Genomic DNA, 14,785 nt, shown 5'->3' with positions numbered 1-14,785 from the left:
TCAGAAAAATGGATAGTGAAAAGTTGGAAGTGAAAAGTCTGAATAAAGAAATTAAAGTTTCTTTGCTTATTTTAAAGACTGCTTTCTATTACCAGTATTCTATAAGTGACTTTTGTAATATTTGTTTTAGCTTAGTTTTTCTAGCGTTGCCTTTAAAGTATAATTTTTTTTTTTTTTTTTTTTTTTTTTTTTATAGACAGAGTCTCACTCTGTCGCCCAGGTTGGAGGGCAGTGGTGATCTCGGCTCACTGCAACCTCAGCCTCCTGAGTTCAAGCAATTCTTGTGCCTCAGCCTCCTGAGTAGATGGGATTACAGGTGTGCACCACCATGCCAGACTAATTTTTGCATTTTAGTACGTACAGATGGGATTTCACTATGTTGGCCAGGCTGGTCTCAAACTCCTGACCTCAAGTAATCTGCCCACCACAGCCTCCCGAAGTGCTGGGATTACAGGCCTGAGCTACCGTGCCCAGCCTAAAGGATACATTTGATGTAATATTTTGTTTCAAGCTTGGGTAGAATTATTGTATGTAAGGTCAATAGATTTTTTTAATTTATGATTTTGAAGAAATCATATGACTATAAAGTACATGAAACTTTAAATGTTTCATTGGAGAGATTAATAGTTTTCCTCTTGACCCTTTCTTGTGATATGTGACTTGTGAGATGTTTGAAGATCTCTCAGGTTAAAAAAAAATTATTGTATTTTAATTCCTGTATTTTTAGTGAATTTTATGGGGCTTTTTTTAAGGAGGTATCTAAGGTCTTGTAATACGGTTTTTCTGTTTATTTATTGATTCACTAACTCTCTGCTTTTATTTTTTTCTGAGTTTGCAGAATTCACAAATTGTTAATCATTTAAGAAATCTGATTAATGCTCTTTGGGGGAAGTTGTCTTCATTGTCTGCATCTTTTGCTTGGGTGGAATTTGTCAGACTCCTTTTAATTTCTCCTCTTCCCATCTGGTTTGCTTTCCCTGTCTTAGTAAAGCACAGATTTTTTATTTACAGATTTTAATTTATTCACTCTAAATTACAGCTACTTTTTTATATAGCTCTTACTACATACTGCAAAGAGAAAGACTGATTTAATTATCTTTTTAGTTAAAGGGAGAATTCATTCATTTCCCCTAAGAAGTAGTTACCGAGTGTTGACCATATGCCAGGCCCTATCTAGGCACTGGGGATGAAATAATGATGTCTATACCTGGTGCCTAGTTCAGTGCTGAAACATTTGAGAAATAATTTGAATAAAGAATTCTTTAAACCTCAGTTTTGGAGAACATTTGGCATATAGTGTATGATTTTGAAATAATTTTAGAAAAATCTTAAAGTTGTTAAGTTATATCAGGTCTATGAATACTATTTTTGAGAATATAATACATCCTTATATCTTAATTAGTGGTACTATGGAAAGAGATTTGTAAATAGTATGAACAATAGCACTAAATACCAGATAATCTATAGCATCTCATGTTGAAGTTAGAATATAATATATAGTTTTAAATCAGATTTACTTTCTTAACTCTGTTCTCTTTTGTTTGTTGTTGTTTTGAGACAGAGTCTCACTCTGTCACCTGGGCTGGAGTGCAGTGGCACGATCTCATCTCATTGCAATGTCTGCCTCCCAGGTTCAAGCGATTCTCCTGCCTCAGGCTCCCAAGTAGCTGGGATTACAGGCGTGCACCACCACATCTGACTAATTTTTGTATTTTTACTAGGGACGGGGTTTCACTGTGTTGGCCAGGCTGGTCTCAAACTCTTGACCTCAAGTGATCCCACCTGCCTCAGTCTCCCAAAGTGCTGGGATTACAGGCATAAGCCACCTCACCCAGCCTCTCTTTTGTTGTTTTAAAAATCAGTTTGTATCCTTTGAAGTAATGTCAGCTAGTGTTTAGAGTAAGTATAGGTGTGCCTCTGTTTTGTTGTTTTAAAAATCAATTTGTATCCTTTGAACTAATGTCAGCTAGTGTTTAGAGTAAGGATAAGTGTGAGAGGAGGTAACCCAGAGATATGACATAAATGAAGGAAATCAGCCCTGCAGCAAAATACATTGAGGATAAACTCCTTTAGTGGATTTAAGATAAATAAGAGGGCTGTCACCTTAAAATTGAGTTTTAAAACATGCTGAGATATTCTAAGTCTTCTTTTTTCATTCCATTAGATTTTAATCTACCGCTCTCAGCAGATATAATCCTGACCAAAGAAAAGAACTCAAGTTCACAAAGATCCACTCAGGAAAAATTACATTTAGAAGGAAGTGTCCTGTCTAGTCAGGTTTCTGCAAAAGTAAATGTTTTTCGAAAAAGCAGACGACAGCGTAAAATTACCCATCGCTATTCTATAAGAGATGCAAGAAAGACACAGCTCTCCACCTCAGATTCAGAAGCCAATTCAGATGAAAAAGGCATAGCAATGAATAAGCATAGAAGGCCCCATCTGCTGCAGCATTTTGTAACATCGTTTCCTAAACAAGACCACCCTATAGCTAAACTTGACCACTTAGCAACCAAAGAAGAACAGACTCCTCCAGATGCTATGGCTTTGGGAAATTCCAGAGAGATTATTCCGAGACAGGAGTCAAACACTGACATTTTAAGTGAGCCAGCTGCCTTGTCTGTTATCAGTAACATGAACAATTCTCCGTTTGACTTATGTCATGTTTTGTTATCTTTATTAGAAAAAGTTTGTAAGTTTGACATTACCTTGAATCATAGTTCTCCTTTAGCAGCCAGTGTAGTGCCCACACTAACTGAATTCCTAGCAGGCTTTGGGGACTGCTGTAGTCTGAGTGACAACTTGGAGAGTCGAGTAGTTTCTGCAGGTTGGACTGAAGAACCAGTGGCTTTGATTCAAAGGATGCTCTTTCGAACAGTGTTGCATCTTCTGTCAGTAGATGTTAGTACTGCAGAGATGATGCCAGAAAATCTTAGGAAAAATTTAACCGAGTTGCTTAGAGCAGCTTTAAAAATTAGAATATGCCTAGAAAAGCAGCCTGACCCTTTTGCACCAAGACAAAAGAAAACACTGCAGGAGGTTCAGGAAGATTTTGTGTTTTCAAAGTATCGTCATAGAGCCCTTCTTTTACCTGAGCTTTTGGAAGGAGTTCTTCAGATTCTGATCTGTTGTCTTCAAAGTGCAGCTTCAAATCCCTTCTACTTCAGTCAAGCCATGGATTTGGTTCAAGAATTCATTCAGCATCATGGATTTAATTTATTTGAAACAGCAGTTCTTCAAATGGAATGGCTGGTTTTAAGAAATGGAGTTCCTCCCGAGGCCTCAGAGCATTTGAAAGCCCTAATAAATAGTGTGATGAAAATAATGAGCACTGTCAAAAAAGTGAAATCAGAGCAACTTCATCATTCGATGTGTACAAGAAAAAGGCACAGACGATGTGAATATTCTCATTTTATGCATCATCACCGAGATCTCTCAGGTCTTCTGGTTTCGGCTTTTAAAAACCAGGTTTCCAAAAACCCATTTGAAGAGACTGCAGATGGAGATGTTTATTATCCTGAGCGGTGCTGTTGCATTGCAGTGTGTGCCCATCAGTGCTTGCGCTTACTACAGCAGGCTTCCTTGAGCAGCACTTGTGTCCAGATCCTATCGGGTATTCATAACATTGGAATATGCTGTTGTATGGATCCCAAATCTGTAATCATTCCTTTGCTCCATGCTTTTAAATTGCCAGCACTGAAAAATTTTCAGCAGCATATATTGAATATCCTTAACAAACTTATTTTGGATCAGTTAGGAGGAGCAGAGATATCACCAAAAATTAAAAAAGCAGCTTGTAATATTTGTACTGTTGACTCTGACCAACTAGCCCAATTAGAAGAGACACTGCAGGGAAACTTATGTTTATCCAGTCCTTCTTACAGATTTCAAGGGATCCTGCCCAGCAGTGGATCTGAAGATTTGTTGTGGAAATGGGATGCTTTAAAGGCTTATCAGAACTTTGTTTTTGAAGAAGACAGATTACATAGTATACAGATTGCAAATCACATTTGCAATTTAATCCAGAAAGGCAATATAGTTGTTCAGTGGAAACTATATAATTACATATTTAATCCTGTGCTCCAAAGAGGAGTTGAATTAGCACATCATTGTCAACACCTAAGCATTACTTCAGCTCAAAGTCATGTATGTAGCCATCATAACCAGTGCTTGCCTCAGGACGTGCTTCAGGTTTATGTAAAAACTCTGCCTATCCTGCTTAAATCCAGGTTTGTATGTGTGTGTTGGGGTGGGGGCGTTGGGGGTTGTTGCACATGTCTAGATCTTTTTCATTGGATGCTTTCAAGTGAGTGATAAAGTGTATGCATTTAAACTTCTAACACTGATATCTCCAGGGCCTTGGCAGTAGTGTGATCGTATTTACTCTTTATTCTTTCCTAGGATTTAATTTCAATTTGTGAACAAAAAATGTTCTCCTTCCATGTCAGATTTGTTTTAACCATTTGTTTATGTATGTATGCATTTTTTACTGAGCTGTTTATAGAGAAGAGGATAGAGCCATTGATTTTAATTTCTCAACAAAAAGAAAAGTTTTAGATATACTTCTGAGAAACACGTAGATGAAACACAGATATCCAAGAGCAGAGCAAGTTTAATTACTTTATATTTCCTTGATAGAATATTATTGGCCATTGAAAATGTTTACCAAGATCATATTGGAATATGAGAAAATGATTATAGTATCTTATGGGTAAAATATAAACAATTAAAATAGTGTTCACTTATTTACAACTATGTAAAATATGTATTACATGTAAAATAATACATAAAACGATTATTGAGGCAGAGGCACTAATGGGATTATTAATTTTAAAATATTATATTTACATTTATAACTTCTGCAATATATGTAGAAAAATTAGAAAATATAGATAAACAAAAACAAGAAGATTAAAATTACTTTTAATCCTATCAGTGAGTTTTCCAGACTTTGTGATTGCCAAATCTGGTGCATTTAAAAATAGTTTTATAAATGAATAGGTAGACTGGCCTTTCAAATTAGTGCATATACCATTTTAGAAACTTATACAGAAATAACCTATCATTAATATCTTCATGTGTGGCATTTTTTGGTCAATCTTAGTACAACTACTTTAAAACTATTATTGATGTTAAATCAATGCCTTACAGTCATTTAAAAATTTTTCTGACATTTTGGCACTGTATAAATAGAACTGACGGATTTGAAAGTTTTGTAACTCTTTGGCATATTTGTGGACAACCTGGATCTTTGTGATGAAAGGGCTGAGAATCACCTAGCTGGCTTATATTAAAGTTATTACTAGGATTCCAGTGATCTAGACACAAGTCTCACCGGAGACAGAGTTGAAAACCTTTTATAGTATTTGTACCATTGGCTCTGTTCAACTAGCCCAATTAGAAGGGAAATTCATGTGATGCTGAGCCTTCTGAAGATTTTCAGCTCTGTAGTGTGATTCTTACCCTTCATAAGGTATAGATTTAAAGTAAACAAAAATTCCCAAATGAACCGTCAGGCAGACAAACTAACGAACAAACACATGCTTGCCTGCCCTCAGGGTGTCCACCTCAAGTGAGGTGGTGGCTGTGGTGTTCAGAATGTATATAGAATTTGCCATTTGGAGAAAAATTTTCTTCCCTGAATTGCTTCATTTAATGTGGGACAGGTAATCTTTTCTTTTTAGATACTGCTGGAGCCATATATACAAATGTTTGAAGAAGGATATCAGAGTAATTAGAAAGTAACTTGAGGTCCTAATTATATTTAACTAAGAACTTTAGCCTGATAATTGATGAATAAAATTAGGTAGTGGTTAGTATACCCCACATGCGATAGTGATATATTAAATACTATATGTACCTATTTATAAATGATGTTTCTTTATTTAAACCTTTTTACATGCTTTTTTTCTTTTACAGGGTAATAAGAGATTTGTTTTTGAGTTGTAATGGAGTAAGTCAAATAATCGAATTAAATTACTTAAATGGTATTCGAAGTCATTCTCTAAAAGCATTTGAAACTCTGATAATCAGCCTAGGGGAGCAACAGAAAGATGCCTCAGTTCCAGGTATTGATGGGATAGACACTGAACAGAAGGAGTTGTCCTCTGTACATGTGGGTACTTCTTTTCATCATCAGCAAGCTTATTCAGATTCTCCTCAGAGTCTCAGCAAATTTTATGCTGGCCTCAAAGAAGCTTATCCAAAGAGACGGAAGACTGTTAACCAAGATGTTCATATCAACACAATAAACCTATTCCTCTGTGTGGCGTTTTTATGCATAAGTAAAGAAGCAGAGTCTGATAGGGAGTCGGCCAATGACTCAGAAGATACTTCTGGCTATGACAGCACAGCCAGCGAGCCCTTAAGTCTTATGCTGCCATGTTTATCTCTCGAGAGCCTTGTCTTGCCTTCTCCTGAATATATGCACCAAGCAGCAGACATTTGGTCTATGTGTCGTTGGATATACATGTTGAGTTCAGTCTTCCAGGAACAGTTTTATAGGCTTGGTGGTTTCCGAGTATGTCATAAGTTAATATTTATGATAATACAGAAACTGTTCAGAAGTCGCAAAGAGGAGCAAGGAAAAAAGGAGGGAGATACAAATGTAAATGAAAACCAGGATTTAAACAGAATTTCTCAACCTGAGATAACTGTGAAGGAAGATTTATTATCTTTGACTATAAAAAGTGACCCCATACCATCAGAACTAGATAGTCTAAAAAAGAGTGCTGACAGTTTAGGTAAATTAGAGTTACAGCATATTTCTTCCATAAATGTGGAACAAGTTTCAGCTACTGAAGCCGCTCCCGAGGAAGCAAAGATATTTACAAGTCCAGAAAGTGAGACCTCACTTCAGAGTATACGACTTTTGGAAGCCCTTCTGGCCATTTGTCTTCATGGTGCCAGAACTAGTCAACAGAAGATGGAATTGGAGTTACCTAATCAGGTAATACCTTGTCCTTAGTCCAGCTCTTATGTAATATATATACATATATATGCACACACATATATATTATGTTTTATATATATATATACACATACATACACACACATTTTATAAGTGTCAGATGAATAATAATGGATATTGTGTTTCAAAGTTGAAAGATCTAAATCTTTGTGTGATGCTGTTGGCTGCCCTGCCCAGATCTCCTTTACCAAACTGATCACCCATTCACCATCTGCGCATCAGCATCCATCTTCCAGGAATTGCCCTTGACCGATGGGAGATGCCTGGGAAGGATGCTCATAGCTAATGCTGATAGATGTGGCTTTAAGAAGTGGGGACAATCATTGTGGGGCACTTCAGGCTCCAGAGCTTCCCAGGAAATGAGGCTGGGACTAGACTTCTCCTAAAACCACATCTTTGTCCAGATTCTTCCCTAACCTCTTCTGCTTTACCTCACATTCTTACAAATTTTCTCCTGAGATCATTTCTCAACTAAAAAGGAATCTAGGGACCTGGAATATGGCAGACCTCTTCTGTTCTCACTAACTTACACCTAACTGTTCAGTCAGCCAACAGGCTCTTCCTACTTCAGTTCCAGCCTCCATGTTGCCTTATCTCCAAAAAATCCTGATGCTTCCACACTAAATTTCCACAATTGAAATTCACATGCTTTAACACAGCACACAAAACTCTTCGGTCTTGCTTTGACTTCTTTGCTTAGCATAATTTCTTGCCATTCTTTACCATGCTGCAATGAAAACCAAATAACATGAACTATTTTATCAATAAAAATGTTGTTAATTTTAACAGGATGTTTATATAGAGCTAGATATTTATATAGTCATTTTGCTTTCATATCAACTGCAAATAAATGGATTAGCTTTATACTTAGGTAAATATTAATTTATTATTTATTTTTTCATCATTTAGTTTTTTTAATGGTTATTAATATTCTTAGTCTTTTTTATTTTACCTTAGAACTTGTCTGTGGAAAATATATTATTTGAAATGAGGGACCATCTTTCCCAGTCAAAGGTGATTGAAACACAACTAGCAAAGCCTTTATTTGATGCCCTGCTTCGAGTTGCCCTCGGGAATTATTCAGCAGATTTTGAACATAATGATGCTATGACTGAGAAGGTATGAATAACAACATATAGTTGTGTTCTTTGGGTATGACCAGCAGAGGTGGAAGTGTGGGATGAGACTAGGACGCTGATGAATGTCATTAGAGCATATGGACTAGGACTTGGTCAGATGAGTTCAGTGGATCTTATCTCCTCGTGATGGATATATGATGGGATAGACAGTGTTTTGTCATTGCCCCGTCTTACACATAACAGGAGAGCAATATGATATGCTTTTCCTTATCTAATCTGGAAATTTACTGAGAATTACTTCCAGTTAGAACAGAAATATGTTACTTGATTTGGTATATTTTACATATACCTGATAGTTTATTAAATGCTAATTCAGGGATGGTGATGATTTACCTATCCTATCTGGTTCTTTGGTGGTACAGCTAATATTTCCAGAACTCTCTACTCACATTAATTTTAAATCATTCAACATAAAAATGACTAGTACTTACAAAAAAATAGCAGTCACAGTGTTTTTAGTTGTTTAACATTTTTTCCTGAAACAACTATTGTAATTTTCTTTCCTAAAATTATGTGGTGCATAATTGGCTTGTTTCCCTCTCATTTTATGTTTATTTTACCTTTAATTGCCATCTGTCCTTTATTTTTTACATAACTTCTCTTTTAACTCCTTGATCTAGCCATATATATAATGTTTTATAAGGTTTTGAAATAACATTTTATGTTACTATTTGCCATAACTTAAAAACATGCTGAAATAGCTATGAATAAGTTCATCATATTACTGAATTAATTGATTAACTGTAAAATGTTAAAATACCTACTTTATTCTACCTTTTATTGTTGTTACAATGATGAAGTATTCTGAGCTTCTTTAAGTGAAAACGTTTTCTAAAATGAAGGTATTAGTGGAATTTTTATAAGAGAAGGAAAATTTCTTTCTTGCACAGGAAGTTAGTACTGGAACTCTTGACTTCTGAGATGCTTGTTATGTAGACAGTTGCATTCTGAGATCTTTTAATTAATCCCTTTGAAAAAAATGTCTTGTCTGCTCTAGTTACCTAATTTATGAGGCATTTATAAAAATCCTTATGAAAAAATCTTTTTTATTAACAAATGTGCACCAATAATATATATTAGTATTAAATTGTGTGAAGTAAAATTTTACCACATTGTGGTTTTTAGTCATTTCCAATTGTATAACTAGAATGAAATTTCTTACATAGATTTATTTATTAAACTGAAATGACCTATAACTTACTTTGTTAGAAACCCCTTTTTTGAGGTATTAAGTTGTCTGAAAGGATCTGGGAAATTTTGCTGAGTGAATTTCATAATTTATAATGATTCATATTGTTTACTAAGTTTTTTTCTTCAAGAAAATGTTGAAACTGTCCTTAACATGACTTTTGAGTAATAAGTATTCTATTACTAAAAACAAGCAAATGTTACAACCTTTGAATTACACTGATTTATAGAGTCATCAATCTGCAGAAGAATTGTCATCCCAGCCTGGTGATTTTTCAGAAGAAGCTGAGGATTCTCAGTGTTGTAGTTTTAAACTTTTAGTTGAAGAAGAAGGTTACGAAGCAGATAGTGAAAGCAATCCTGAAGATGGCGAAACCCAGGATGATGGTAAAATATCATTGAAGTGCTTGTAATTCGATCTGCAAGCCAGATCATTAAATAGCAAAATGGTTCATAATAATACCACTTTATAATTTTGTATTGCCTTACAGTTTAACAAATGTGTTGCATAATCATTTTATTGATCTTCCCAACAGTCTGGCATTCATATATGCAACAATATGATATAGTTTGGTATCACACACATGGTCTGAGTGCTTAAGAACATGGAGTGAAGGACAAAGTCCCCAGTTTCATGTATATTCTAGTGTGAAAAACAATAAATACTAGAAGTAGATAATAAAATAGAAATCGATAAACTGGGTGATGTCATAATAGTAACTGGGTGGTGAGGGAAGTCCTTTCTGAAGAGGCAACGTTTACATTGAGGACTAAATGAAATCAAGCTAGGCAGACAAACACTGGCAGGAAGAGCATTCAGGCAGTTTGTTATGAAGAATACATAATACAAGGAATGAAGACACCTGCCTGTGACAGCCAAGCATAGATTTCTTCTTAGTTTACCACAGCTCAGTTTGTCTTTAGGATGGAACTATATTGCCTATGATCCTTTCCTCCCTTGTCTTTGGATTTAAAATGAGTAGCATGGAAAAGATGGGTTGATTAGAGCCAAGAGACTTCTGGCAAGACTCCATCTTTTTATATGCTGGCCTTGTGAGTGTCCTAGTACTGCTAGTTTTTGTTTTTTTTCGAGATGGAGTCTTGCTCTGTCACCCAGGCTAGAGTGCAGTGGCGTGATCTCGACTCACTGCAACCTCCACCTCCCAGGTTCAAGCCATTCTCCTGCCTCCGCCTCCCAAGTAGCTAGGATTTCAGGAGCCCGCCACCGTGCCCAGCTAATTGTTATATTTTTAGTAGAGATGGGGTTTCACATGTTGCCCAGGCTAGTCTCGAACTCCTGACCTCATGATCCACCTGCCTCGGCCTCCCAAAGTGCTGGGATTACAGGCGTGAGCCACCTCACCCAGCCACTGCTAGTCTTCACTGAGTTCTCAGTAGTATATCTTCCTCACAGTCAGTTTTCTCGCTCTCATCTAGTGAATGGGAATTATCACTGATATCTTACTTAAAGGGCTTGATGGACCCATGACTGGTGCTTTTTGAAAAAATATTGGTTTATTACTTTTTTTTTATAGTACAGCTTGCCATAGTACAGATTTGACTTTATAATTTTGGATTTCCTCGTTTTTTATGTTTGCTAAGTAGATCTCAACTTAAAGAATTCTGGTCTAGGTAGAAATTTATAAATTTCTTAACTGTATCAACATTTTATTAAGAGCACAGCAGTCTTAAAAGATCATATAAGTCAAATTTTCCAAAATGCAATATTCAATAAGACAGAGTCTGTTTCTCACTTGCGAAGAAGGCAAAATTGATAATTCATCCAACCACTAGTCAAGCCTACTATTTTCACAAAGATTTGGGTAGGCAAATTGAACTGCTCTGTGATTTAGGTATTTGGGGGGTCAGAAAGTTTGAATAGGTTTTTTTTTTTTTAAAGTTGTGTCCATGGGATGTGTTAAATCTCTATCATATGTCTGTAAAAATTCTTATTTGTAAAATTTGTAGTTCTATTGAAGATGAAAATTGCTTTTAAGGCAACTCATTAATCTTCAAAATATCCATATCATTGTCAAAAGTTGTGTTATAGGAAAAGATTGGAAAAGGTTTTGTAAGCATCCTCTGAATAGTACTTTTGCCACTAGATCTTCTAAATGATTAATAAAGTTAGTCATATTTAGTGTTTAGGGAATAAAAATAACCTATTGTTTTTCTCTTTTCAGGGGTAGACTTAAAGTCTGAAACAGAAGGTTTCAGTGCATCAAGCAGTCCAAATGACTTACTCGAAAACCTCACTCAAGGGGAAATAATATATCCTGAGATTTGTATGCTGGAATTAAATTTGCTTTCTGCTAGTAAAGCCAAACTTGATGTGCTTGCCCATGTATTTGAGAGTTTTTTGAAAATTATTAGGCAGAAAGAAAAGAATGTTTTTCTGCTCATGCAACAGGTAAAAAAATTCATTTAGTTAAATGTGATCAATATTTTTCAGACTCATCACCCAATAACATCTCCTTATGTATAACCCAACTTTTCTGAAAGTTATTTGAGATGATTACTTATCTTTTCTGGTACCGCAGGTGAATACCTACAAGTGGTATTCCAAAATCTTCTAATTCCATAGTTTTCTAAAGTAGCATAAAAAATTAATGTCCTTTGCTAGCCAGTAGTAAATCCTCATCTATTTCTGAGAATGGGTAATATTTTTTAAAATGCATTTAATTTTAATATATGCTCGCTGTTTTGAAAAATCAGTATAAAAAGAAAATGAAAATTAGTATAATCCTACACATAGTAGTCTTTTTAGTCATTTTTAAATACATATATATATATATATAGTAGATACCCTATCATATAATTTATTATGACATTACAGTTGTTTCATGCTTCTGTGAGGTAAGTAATTTAATTTTGTGTTTTTTTTTAATCTTCAGGGAACTGTGAAAAATCTTTTAGGAGGGTTCTTGAGTATTTTAACACAGGCTGATTCTGATTTTCAAGGTAAGTTGAAACTGTTTTAAACAATAGCTCTGAAATTATTTTATGTGAAAAGTTGATAATAATGGCTTCTGGCCGGGTGTGGTGGCTCATGCCTGTGATCTTGGCACTTTGGGAGGCTGAGGTGGCAGGTGGATCACTTGAGCCTGGGAGTTCAAGACCAGCCTGGGCAATATAGAGAGACCCGTCTCTATAAAAATTAGCCAGGTGTGGTGGCACATGCCTGTGGTCCTAGCTACTTGGGAGGCTGAGGTGGGAGGATCATTTAGGCCCCGGAGGCCAAGGCTGCAGTGAGCCATGATCGTGCTACTGCACTCCAGTCTGGGTGACAGAGCAAGACCCTGTCTCAAAAAAAAAAAAAAAAAAAAGGCTTCCATTGACATAGTGCTCTGTGATTTCAAAAAAGTGTCTTTATATGCATTATCTCATTTGTTCCTCAGATCCACACAACGAAATAGACAGAGTGCAAGTATGTTTATAGAGAGGAAAATCTAGATTCCAAAGGGTTGAGTTGTTTAGGATCATATACAAAGAAGTGGCATTGTGGGGACTGTAACCCAGTCTAATGCCATGTTGTTGCCATATCTGATATTGATTACTCTGTACTTGGTACTTCCTCAGACATTTGAGAAATTCTTAATGATTGCTAATCACAAGAAATCTAAATTTTAGTTGGAGAATTAAGGCTAGCCTACACGAGACGTTAATTTTGGTTTGTATGATGTTTTCTCATGATTAAATTCAGGTTATACGTTTTTGGCAGGAATACTCAGAAGTGATATTGGGTCCTTCTGAGTGCATCATATCAAAAGGACTTATGATATCTGGATCTTACTACTGGTGATGTTAACTTTGATCATGTGGTTAAGGAGGTGTTTGCCAAGTTTCTCTATTGTAAAGTTACTATTTTCCCTTTATAATTAATAAGTATCTTGTGGGGAGATAACTTGAGACTATGTAAATGTATTTTTTCTCATTCTTTCATCCACTAATTTTAGTATTATGAAAAAAATATGAAAGTATGATGATTCTTGACTGAAACAGTTAATTCTGTGGTATCTGCCAAATAGTGATTTTCTGTTTCCATCATTCCTTCATTTATTAACTGAGATTGTACTGTAAGGAAAAGCTTTCTCTTCTCCTTCATTTACTTATTTAGTATATGGGTGTATTTTTATTATTATGCTAGGCACTTAGTGAATCCTTGTGATCTGAATATGTGTTTTTAACTCTGAGAAATTATGTTCCATTATTTAATGACAGCTTTATTGGGATATAATTCCCATACCATAACATTCACCTACTTAAAGTGTATAGTTCAGTGTTTTGTAGTAGGCAGTTTATTTACAGAGCTGTGCAACCATCACCACAATTAATTTTAGAACATTTTCATCACCCCCAAAAGAAACCCTGTACCCTTTAGCATTTATTGCCTATTGCACCTTAACCCTCCCCTGCATGGATTCTCCTGCCCCTGGCAATCACTCATCTACTTCCTTTTCTGGATATTTTTCATGTAAATGGAATATGTGGTCTTTTGTGACTGGTTTCTTTCACATAGCATGATGCTTTCAGCTTTCATTCATGTTGTAGCATGTTTCAGCACTTTAGTTCTCTTTCTAATCATTTTTTAAATTTTTTACTTTGCATAGATTCCTTTTTTCAGTGTTTTTTTTGGGGGGTTGTTTGTTTGTTTGTTTTGGTTTTTTTTTTTTAGACAGGGTTTTGCCCTTGTTGCCCAGGCTGGAGTGCAGTGGTATGATCTCAGCTCACTGCAACGTCCACCTCCCAGGTTAAGCAATTCTCCTTCAGTTTTTATTAATAGACTTTATTTTTTAGAACAGCTTCAGATTTACAGAGAAATTGAACAGATATTATAGAGAGTTCTCCCATTACACCCCTCCCTGCCAGTTTCCCCTATTATTAACATCTAATTTTTATGATATATGTATTATAATGAATGAACTTATATTGATACGTTATTATTAACTAAAGTCCATAATTCAGATTTCTTAAATTTTTACCTAATGTCCTTTTTCTGTTCAAGGATTTTATCCAGGATAATACTACATAATAGTTAGTTGTCATGTCTTCTTAGGTACCTCTTGACTGTAACAGTTTCTCAGACTTGCCTTGTTTTTGTTGGCCTTGACAGTTCTGAGGGGTACTGGTCAGAATGTCCCTGTATCAGAATTTGTTTGACATTTTTCTCATTGTGCTATCTTGTGATTTTGATTTGTATTTCCCTGATGATTAGTGATGTTGAACCTCTTTTCATGTACTTATTGGCCATTTGTATATCTTGTTTGAAGAAATGTCTATTCAAGCCCTCTGCTTATGTTTGAATTGGGTTGTTTCTTTTTTTGTTGTTGAGGTTTAAGAGTTCTCTATATATTCTGGATATTGATTTCTTATCAGATATGTGATAGGTTAATATTTTCTCCCATTCTGTGGGTTGTGTTTTTACTCTGTTGATAGTATCCTTTGATGCACAAAAGTTTTTCGTTTTGAAATCCGATTTATCTATTTTTTT

At 35.4% G+C, this 14,785-nt stretch overlaps 1 protein-coding gene across 4 annotated transcripts in view; it reads left to right on the top strand.

Annotated features, from left to right (window-relative positions):
* LYST (lysosomal trafficking regulator) overlaps positions 1-14,785 on the top strand; it is a 227,792-nt gene that overhangs the window by 73,093 nt on the left and 139,914 nt on the right. For all 4 annotated transcript variants that reach the window (XM_055235072.2, XM_055235071.2, XM_055235074.2 and 1 more), the window contains exons 5-10: positions 2,165-4,226; positions 5,917-6,946; positions 7,925-8,086; positions 9,525-9,681; positions 11,478-11,704; positions 12,189-12,255. In XM_055235072.2, the coding sequence (XP_055091047.1) occupies positions 2,165-4,226; positions 5,917-6,946; positions 7,925-8,086; positions 9,525-9,681; positions 11,478-11,704; positions 12,189-12,255 (3,705 nt within the window). The remainder of the gene's footprint in view (positions 1-2,164; positions 4,227-5,916; positions 6,947-7,924; positions 8,087-9,524; positions 9,682-11,477; positions 11,705-12,188; positions 12,256-14,785) is intronic.

The sequence above is a fragment of the Symphalangus syndactylus genome, chromosome 19, assembly GCF_028878055.3.
Source record: "Symphalangus syndactylus isolate Jambi chromosome 19, NHGRI_mSymSyn1-v2.1_pri, whole genome shotgun sequence".
In the NCBI taxonomy this organism is placed as follows: Eukaryota; Metazoa; Chordata; class Mammalia; order Primates; family Hylobatidae; genus Symphalangus; species Symphalangus syndactylus.
Note: the sequence above shows the minus strand (reverse complement) of the source record. Positions and strands in the feature narration are given on the sequence as shown.